General features: G+C 31.6%; 1 protein-coding gene across 1 annotated transcript; it reads left to right on the plus strand.

The window, feature by feature from the left end:
• Positions 1-7182, plus strand: LOC119834426 (the record flags this gene model as incomplete). The annotated part of the gene is made up of 4 exons (XM_038358784.1): positions 1-228; positions 2589-2724; positions 4021-4280; positions 5209-7182. Coding segments are annotated over 4 exons (837 nt in total), but the record flags the coding sequence as incomplete, so codon positions are not given.
• Between the last annotated feature and the right edge of the window lie 3107 nt (positions 7183-10289).

The following is a 10289-nucleotide window of genomic DNA, read 5'->3' on the forward strand; positions in this document are numbered from 1 at the left end:
ATTTTATTTCCAGAATACACAGTAAGAAGCCTAGAGCTATTGGAACTGCGAGTGCCAACACACGTGCCCATCGGCACACGAGCGACCCTCTCCTGTCGTTGGCAACTCGGCCCCACAGACGTGTTGTATTCCGTCAAATGGTACAAAGACGGCAAAGAGTTTTTCCGACATGTACCAGGGAACAGCGAGTCGAGAAGGAAATACGCTTTGCCGGGAGTCGACGTTGAGGTACGTTCGCGAATAAGGTTTTTTGACACTAGCGGTTCGCCTTTGCCAGTGGTTCTTATATATACTCAGGGATTACGCACACATCTAACTATGTAACAACTAAAAATCTATCTTGCGAGATTGAATATCGTCGAAATATTGTAATCTGTAACAACTTGCTTGCAATTTGACGCATTATTTTCAGTTTCTTTAGAAGTTATTGCGAATGTATCCCAGTTATGTGCTATACTCAGAATTTACTTTTCCCAAACGTCTGTCAGGTACAGGTTGCGAGCCGACGGAACTCCGCTTTGCGCTCCTGCATTTATGTATTTGTTAAATTACCTAAGCTTACTTACCTATCGTATCAAATGCTCATTTCACAATTTAACGGATTCATAATATCAACTTTATATATAAATATACAATTCACTGAAAAATTATTATTCTGAAATAATGAATCGCTATTGATAATTTTATAAGTTTATGCTTATTTCTTATTTCTATTTTCTTTTTTAACCTGCCGCATAGGCGGCGTCAGGATGAGGAGCTAGTTATAACAGCGAACGTCTGAGCTAGTAATAAGCTTGATAACCAATGTTTCAATTATTTCAATGCATCTCCAAATAGTGATGTTGCAACAGTTGAACCACCTATAAATAAATTAAGTACTAATAATAAAATAGCAAATGTTAAAACTATTTTTAAAAAGGTAATCCGACCTTTTTTCACATTGATGTAGACAGTCCATATTGATTGTATTTAAATAGGTGCAATCTCCCGAAGCATGCTACGAAGATTGTGGTTGAAGCATGCATATTGCTTATATAAGGTCAACTACATAAACGAATGATTCTAAAAAGTTAAAACACCAATTAAGAAAAATCCTGCTCATAATGGAACAAATCGAACATTGAATGTCGATTAAGTTTTGTTACACCATTAGTACAATAAATATAAGTTAACATTAATTGTTCACCGCGTCTCCAAGATTATTGAATCCATCTATATTTAATAATTTAATTAATGAAATCACATTTTATAAATAATAAATTGAGTGAAGTCGTTATGCACAATTTTGAGCTACTTAATTAATAAAGTGTTTTCACAAATTAATTAGGTTATGTCGGAATTTTATGAAAAACATCTCATAAATATTCATCAGTTATAATGAAACTTTATGAAGATATTTCGCAGTCTACAAACAAATACTACATTGTTTGTTTATAATTCAGCGATTTAATAACGCGTATTACTCCGTACGTATAGGATAGTGAGAACCCTCTCGGCTCGTGCGCTTAAAGTAAACTAAGCCCGGATATTTGCACATGAAGGGGAAGGTGCGTAAATACGCTCGTGTATGAAAACCTATTTCGCCTTCCCCGCAATTAGTTCGTACCGCGATGCTGTTCAAACTTCACTATTTGCGAAAGTCCCGCAACTTAGGTGAAAACGCTATTAAAATTTTCACTTCACGGACTTTTGCATTTAGCACAATGGTAGAAACTTTTGCACTCGCAACGACTTTACTACTTCAAGTTATGTAAATGAATTAATACAGAAGAAAATCGTAAATTGCTTTAGCAACACAATAACCGAGAAGTGTAAACATTATTTCATTTTGTTTTCCTACCTCCATATTCACGTTAATATTCGGCGTCAGAATACTTTCACAGAATACAGGGAAAATTTCCGGCCAACCCTAATCGATTTCTCTTATTTTGTGGGCTAGGGACAAAAGTTAGATTCTCATTTTAATTCAGTTTCTAAACAAGTTTTCTTTTAATACAATTATTTCATTAAATCCCAACGCTATAAAAATATCCATCATGAACTCCATTCGTAACTTCTGCACTAAGGACCCACACGGTACTGCATTTAATTAAATGGCACCGAATATACGTAATTAATTATTTCGCTGCAAAACAAAGGAAACTAAGTACCCACCAATCTTCCTTTGCGTATGTTTTATATATAATTTAGATGTTCAAACAAACAAATAACACGTGCGCTTGTTCCATTTCGGTAATACTTTGTTTCCCGGTCGAGATATGGATATGAAATTGCGATTGCATCAATTTTCCGTCTATATACGATCGTATAATATTTTGTACGGATATTTCATATTTAAATATATTTTAAATTTTGAGATTGAATAGATATTATAGACACAAATGAGACACAAATTAAGTGCATCCCTACAATTTGAATAAAATACAATAATTGAATATATAATATATTGGTACAAACAATAACCCTGAGAACATCACAAATCCGCCATGTAAAAATAAACAATGCCGGTTTCCACAATCAAGCATTCCCAATCCCGTCGGACATGTTTTATTTACGTCAAGGTCATGTCAAAATGATTTCTGTGGCAGGAGTCGAGTCCCAATGGCGCGAACGTGACGCTGGCTCCGGCAGCCCTGGAGACCGGCGGCCGGTATCGGTGTGAGGTGTCCGGGGAACGACCCCTGTTCCCCACGGTATCCGATCACTCGGACATGATCATTGTTGGTAGGTAATCCAATTGGACAAGCTTCTGTTATGAGTACAGTAGTGTAATAGTATAAATAATAGAGTTTTAAAGATTTGAAGGAGTATCGGGTGGATATTGGTTAATCTTCCCACATTATACCTATAGGTTTAAGCTATTAAATGTATGTATTCAATTTGAAAAAAGGTTATTTTATTAATTTTGAAAAAGAGGGAAGTATCAAATTTTAAACTACGAAGATATGTTATGTGACGGATTTTCTTTCTTCAATAGAGAGCGAGCTTGGTCGCGATATTAATCACGCACTTTAAATACTTATATTCAAAAGCAATCATTGTTCCACTTGCGGACAGTTTAATTTGACATTAACTCCCGTTGAACATAAGACAAAATGTAGGTATCCATCCATAGACGAATGGTTTCTAAGCATAAGGACCAGGTATAAATCGATCACTACCGTAATGTTCCCGACCAATAAATTTAACATGTAAATGAACGAATAGGTAAGACGTATTTTGTGAACATTTATACATCTTCTTACATCTTTCATGAATTTAGATGAAACCTGAACCTTTTTTCTAGACTTCGAAGTAGGTATTAATGAAATCTCGTGTTCTTACGTAGGATATGGGAGCAGGGGAATTACGTATATGTTTCAGTAAGCTATTTTTCTTTAAGGGTCAAGTCAAGGTATATAGAAGAAAACAACCTTCTAAGCTATGCTAGATCGAGATATTTTTTTTTTGTTAGCTTCCCCTTGAAAATGAAACCGCATATAATATCTTAGAGTAACCATTTCCCATATCAGATAATAGTATTTCAATAAATTATTTTTGATACATTTAATGAGCTTGAATTACGTACTAAATGAATTACGTAGTTGACAGTAACAAACCCTAATTAACTGAATTTCGAAACTAAGCCTTTAATTTTCCGCCAAACACCAATTAAAATGCGGTTAAATTAAAGCTATCTGATGGCATATTATTGTTTCTATCTGTATCCATTTTGATAAACAGCTTATTTCATATCATCATCTTGTATCATATTAATATTACAAGTAAGAGCACAACTTGAAAGCGCATTTTAGGAAAATTTAAATATGTACGGCAAAGACAAGTCAATCATAAAGAGATAAGACAAAATCTAATAGATGTGAAACAATAACTAAAAATGTATAGTACAATATTTGCTGCTTTTTATTAAATATTATCTAATTAAACACTGCAAGTATTCTGTGGTGTGCATAATCTTCACTTATCAATTAATTATTGTTGGAACTATTCCAACCCATCTAAAATCGCCCATTCTTACAGCGTTACCCGCCTTCGGTCCAGTTATAACCGGATCCAGGCTGCGATACCACGTCGGAGACCGCGTGCAAGTGAACTGCACGTCAGGTCGGTCGCGCCCAGCCACCCGCCTGGCGTGGTACATCAATGGAGAGCCAGCGCCAGCAGCTGCTGTCCTCCCTCCGGAGCACCATAAGCACGATGACGGCTTGGAAACCACGAGCCTAGCGCTCGACTTCAAAGTGAAACCAAAGCATTTTCGGAAGGGAGACCTAAAATTAAAAGTAAGCTACTTTTGGTTCAATTGTAGATATTTTCTTTGATAGTTTTTTTTTTTATTGTTTCTGTATTCAATTTGATATGTTTCATACAAATGCGCAGGATAAATATTAAAAATGAATTAAATACATTATGGGTATATATTTACTCCGAATATAAACCTAAAATTAGATAATCAGAAAGATAAAATTTAGCGTTTCATAAATATCTATTCGAGTATCAGTTTTTTATCCATGGAAATTACATTAGTCTCTCCACAAAATTATTGCAAACGTTCTGCGAAATGAATACATTATTTAAGAGTGGGTGACAAAATTTCCTTTTATCCATTCTCTCGATAAAGGAAACTTGTTATCTTTTATTTATCTTTGAATTGTATTCGGTCAGTCCACGAATATTTTAAATTAAAAATAAAATGGATGAAATATAGTCTAGGATCCCACTGCTTGATCAATGTACCTATTTTTTTAATGAAACTAAAAAAATTTTAAATGGATACTGAGGGAGTGTGTAATGGATTTTTTTTATTTTGTTCTAGGTACATTTTCTGTTAATTTTGCTCAGTTTGCAGAAATTCATTTCGATTCCAAATTCAAAACTTTTTTTTTGTTTATGGTACAAACAGAGTATTTCTTAATCTATTGTTGGTAGTAAAATAATAAAGTTTACCTATCATAAATAGTTAATACAAACACACAGACATTTGTAGAGTAATAGCTGAACAATGAACGTAGCCCAAAACCAATTTGAAAAAAAAACCAATGTCCTTTTTGGCTGAAAAATAAAATTTACTAAAAAATATCGCATTTATTATCATGTTACATAATATTACGTGTGAATAGTAAGAATGTAAGACTTTATATTTTAAGTTTTATTTAAAGAACTAATTGCTTTTAAAAATATGACGAAATAATCTCATGACCTTGTCTACAGTGCCTAGCTACAATCGCAACAGTATACTGGAGGAGTAACGAAGAAAGCGTACAAGGAGAAAAAATGAAGGGGTATGCGCGTTCGCGAGAGCTCACAAAAAGTTCTAGAGCCGACCGCGTGCAAGCGGCGGGGAACTGCGCACACGCCGCCCTCTCCATAGCATCAAATTTATTAATACTTACTTTCACAATTATGCACCTACCGATTACATAGACAATTTGACACGTTATATAGTTCTGGTATCAATTACATATTTCGAGTATCCATATACAATATTCTCTGTACTCTTGTATAGGTTCTATGCAATTTTATTTGTGTCTTTCACTCGTAACCAATTCCAAAGTTTCGTAGAATAGTATTTGCAGTTCAATAGGCTTGTAAACTTATTGTACGGAAATATTCGATTGAATTGCTGAGGATTCTCTTACATATAATATTGGTATTATTATTTATGAAAATCCTGCATTAATTGCATTGAAATAAATTTGAGGAATACGTATCTAATTGATTAAGAACATTGTACGAAATTTTCAAATTAAGTTTGAAACGTAATTAAATTGAAAATGGTATTTCGTGGTTGAGGCCATGATAACTTGAACACATATCAAAATATTTAAATACGACGAGTATTGTCGAAACATCTATTTTTTTGTAATATGTCTATTTATAACTAGCAATACAATATACACAATGATATTGCGAAATTGTAAGGCCAAAGAAAAAGAATTGAGTGGGTGTATTAATTAAATTCTTCTTCAAAAATGTCAATTATTTTTCTCTTTGCTTGGAAATTAGTTCAAGCCAATTTTCGTTTTATAAATATAATCCGTACTCGTTAACCGGTAAAATATTATAAATAATATTTCCAATAATTTTTAAAACTAGTCACTTTATATTCTTATATTATTTAGTAAGAAAAAATACATGTATACGTCAATATAATTTTTAAACCTTTTTTCATTTCATTAGAAAATTTAACTATATCGATTCATTATGAAATTATTATATTAAAGGGTAACATAATGAACAGAGCCAGTTTAAAATAAAAACTTAATATTTTATAACCTTGTATTGTCTACAACATTTTTTTATACAAAAAGTCGAGGGCGTAATAAACCAGTAGGTAGATAATTAAACAAACAATATCTCCAAAAAGCATTTGTATTCATCCATAAGGATGATCGAAATAATTCGATAGTTTTTCCTGATTTTAAAATATACATTCCTCTTATGTGTTTAATAAATTGGGTTTGCGACAAAAGTTTATGTTGTATGTAAAATACTGTAATGCAAAGTCGCTATTTCGGTGCTATCATGACACGATTTAAAAAAGATTTAAAATGTCATGCATATTTAAAAGCCTTTAAAGAACGTTATAAAAAAAGTTAAACATTTTTATATTGTCAATGAATGTAATTTTTCCGGTCAGAAACAAGCTTAATAATAAACGTCAAATTGAAAAAAAAAACGGTTAAATTCAATTACTGTCAATTAAACATAAAGTGCAGCGTAGAAAATACTTTTAGATTTTAAGATCAAAAACATTGAAGAATTGAAAATTTTGAACCGAGTAGGTAGTCTTTTTTTAGTGGACAGTATTATTATTTTAATGTATTGTAACAAATAACGATTGTCAAAGAAATCTTCTATTCTGTAAATATTACATTTAAGGCAATGGTATTAATTGGAACGATGAATCCATTCAAAGAATATCAAATATTTAGGATAAATTTCTGTACTTAAATTTGACTCCAATTTACTGCGAATGAAGTTCTGTTACAAAGAAATTACTTGTTAAATAATTGAGATTTTAATAAAATTGATATTATGTGAAATGTTTAAGACGTTAGCTGGCTATAATAAAATTGTGTACTTTTAAAATAAATTAGTTTTCGGCTTTGTGAACACACTTATTGTCAGGTATGTGAAATTTATTAAAATTGTTCTTACAATTTGAAACTGTTGCTTATTGTTATAAATTAATTATAGAATAAGAATGAATATGTAAATAATGAGTAAAGTAGCTCAAAGTAAATACAAATACAAATGTATTTATGATTTTTATTTACCATCCTGCAAGCTTAATATTATTGGTTATCAAACTTTATACTATAGTACCAGTTAGGTATTATGTTACCTGTAACTATAGATACAATCAACTAGGGAAGCGTGTTCGATCTTAGGATATATCTTAGCATACTATTATGATCGTGGTTTGTATGGGTTCACTGTGTGAGACTCCGCCCAAATAAGTAGTATAATAGTATATATTTGTAAACATCTATCGGTTGTATCTAGTAGACTATCGCCGGTCTCTGAATCGAGTTTTTGTAGTTAAGAACGTCTCAACTGTACTCTGTCCTTTCTGATTTAAGTTTTCTTAAACCTTATCTATATTTAAGGGAATGATCAGTGGATAACGGTTTGATGTCAATTCTATACTATCCAACCCTACTTCCAATCATACTATGAGGATGCGAAAATATAAACGTACACATGGATGAATAGCTGTTATATCCAATAATTTATTGAATCGGTATAAAATTTTACGCAAATAATTTTTTTGGACAAGCACATACGCATTTGTATTCAAGTACAACGTAAGTGAAGTCGAGGATTTGAGCTAGTAGAGTAAATTAAACAATTCTTAGGTATGTGAAGTGAAGAAGTAGGAATCCTTATTTCGGAGGATAAAAATTAAATATATTTATAGAAAAGTAGTTAATTGCATATATTTAAATTAAAAAACACCTATCGAACCTACACTCGCTAAGTTATATAAGGTGAAGATCAATCATAAGAGATTTAGCTGGTATTAAATGTAGACCATCCACACATTCACAATCCGTCCCAAAATAGATGTAGCACAGATCTTTAAAAGTAGCATAATTTCAGCAGCGTACAGCCTCTCTGTTATTTCTATTGGGAAACAATAAACTTACACAACGCCTACGATCATATGTATTTATACTCTTTTCCTCAATTAAGATTAGAGATTGAGATATCTTCTAAGCTTCCCTTGGGGATGTAAAATATTGTCTAAAAATATACATCAACCATTGCTGAGATAAAGGTAATAAGCAACTATTATGAAGTCTATTTTATCATAATAATTGGCGATAATTATAATTCTAATAAAATATAACTCTGTTAATGAAAATCCCTTCAGTTTTTTTTAAAGATTTCTGTGGAATTTGATTAAATTAAAAAATCGTTCGATACGTTTTGGGACGAAACAAGCTTAGAATCTATTCCTTTACTTGAGTCTATGAATTTCTCATGAAACACACTTTCGCTTAGTGAAACGGGGAAAATGTTAAGAAAATGACTCTATCAATCTAAATTGGGCTGTAATAGTGATTAATTTGATCTCTCAAGGGCGGATAAATACAACAGAAGCAGTTAATTCAACATTGTAATTCAGCTTCTTAACTTAAAACATATAAACTTGTCTTCATCTTTACATCTACCAATTAATACGATTGCAAGATTGCTTAAATATTAATTTATAATTGCCAAGAGTTTTAGAAAAATACTTAAATAATTAAATATAGTTTCCATCTTCTTTTATCTTACAAAATTGGATAGATGTTAAATAATATACATGGTTCTTGTTATTCTTTTGTAATAACATAGCTTTAAAATTAATCTATTATATGACATTAAGCCGAAGTGACTCATAAAAGGGTGGAATCAACCCACAATAGGCTAATCAGGCCTTGATTTACGCAACTTCTAAGAAACCTGTTTGTCCATATAAAAATACTGACTGGCTTGCAATTGTACCGGTATGACTCATCAAGTGTCCCCTTGCATGTCTTTAGCATCCACCCCTGATAAGGGAACAAATTTAAATGGGAAATGTGGAAATGGCTCACGCTATTGTCCAATACCCCAGGGGGAGATATCGAGGGTCCTTTATCAGAGAATTGTGGATTTTACATGTAGCAACCTCCTCTAATGCCGTTAATAAATTCCTGTCGTTTAATTCTTGGATTGATATGCTGGTTGACTTTACTTCAAATGTATGTGTAACGTGCTTAGGCAATACTATAATACTATTGAAGCGTTGCGCTTTGAAAGAGTTATGGTAGGTACAAATTATGCAAGATTGAATGTCTAAAATGAATTTATCTGTAGTGTGGGTATGTAGATGATATAATTAAATTGTATTTAACTGTTGTGCATTTATTAGGATAAAGAAAACGACTTATCTACTAGTAATTGATTTTAAGTACTCTATGCTAAAATATGTTAACTCATGCCTGTATATTATATATATACTTCTAATTTACATTACATCTGCCTTTTATGTAGGGATTTATTATTTAAAAATTTGGAAACACTGATGGAAAAACGCGATTTCATTATTTTTAATTTAAAAATTATTTTTCTACAGGCAACCTGTCGCTAATCCACTGCATGCTTCCTCAACATTCATTTAAAATTTATTTCATCAAAAACATATACGTGCAGAAATGAGCAGTGGGATCTTAGGCTACAACAAAAAATACACAAATTTATGAAAAATGAACGGTAAAGCTCTTGCTCATTTTCATTTTATAATATAGCTTCTGACCCGAGCTTCAAACTGAAAGTAACCTATTTAATAAAAGCACTTAGTTAATATTATTGATTTCTTTGTACTTTTATTATACGTAGGTATGCTTTTAAATAACTTGAATATTTTTATATCGTTAAAAACATAAACTACCATAGTTATTTATTTTCAGAAAAAAAATGAACGAAAATATACAACCTCATTTCAACAATTAGTAGTTTTTTTTTCTGTAACATTTATTATGGATCTGACTATACTATCAAATAGCGTAGGTACAAAGTATAAAATCGTCGATCGGTGGTAATATTTTAACAGTTATTTTTATATTATCAAGATAATAATCTCTTGTGTCAAAGGTTACTAGCTTCATATATTACCATATAAAACCCTGAGTTATTCAGTAGTTATAATACAGTTAGTATTTATTTTCATTACAGACATCAGTCATTAGACGATCGAGCTGATAAAGCCAATTAAATATCACTTTTCTGTCTTTCTTATTCGAAATTTTTTATTCTTT

This window comes from Zerene cesonia, chromosome 19 (genome assembly GCF_012273895.1).
Source record: "Zerene cesonia ecotype Mississippi chromosome 19, Zerene_cesonia_1.1, whole genome shotgun sequence".
Classification (NCBI taxonomy): Eukaryota; Metazoa; Arthropoda; class Insecta; order Lepidoptera; family Pieridae; genus Zerene; species Zerene cesonia.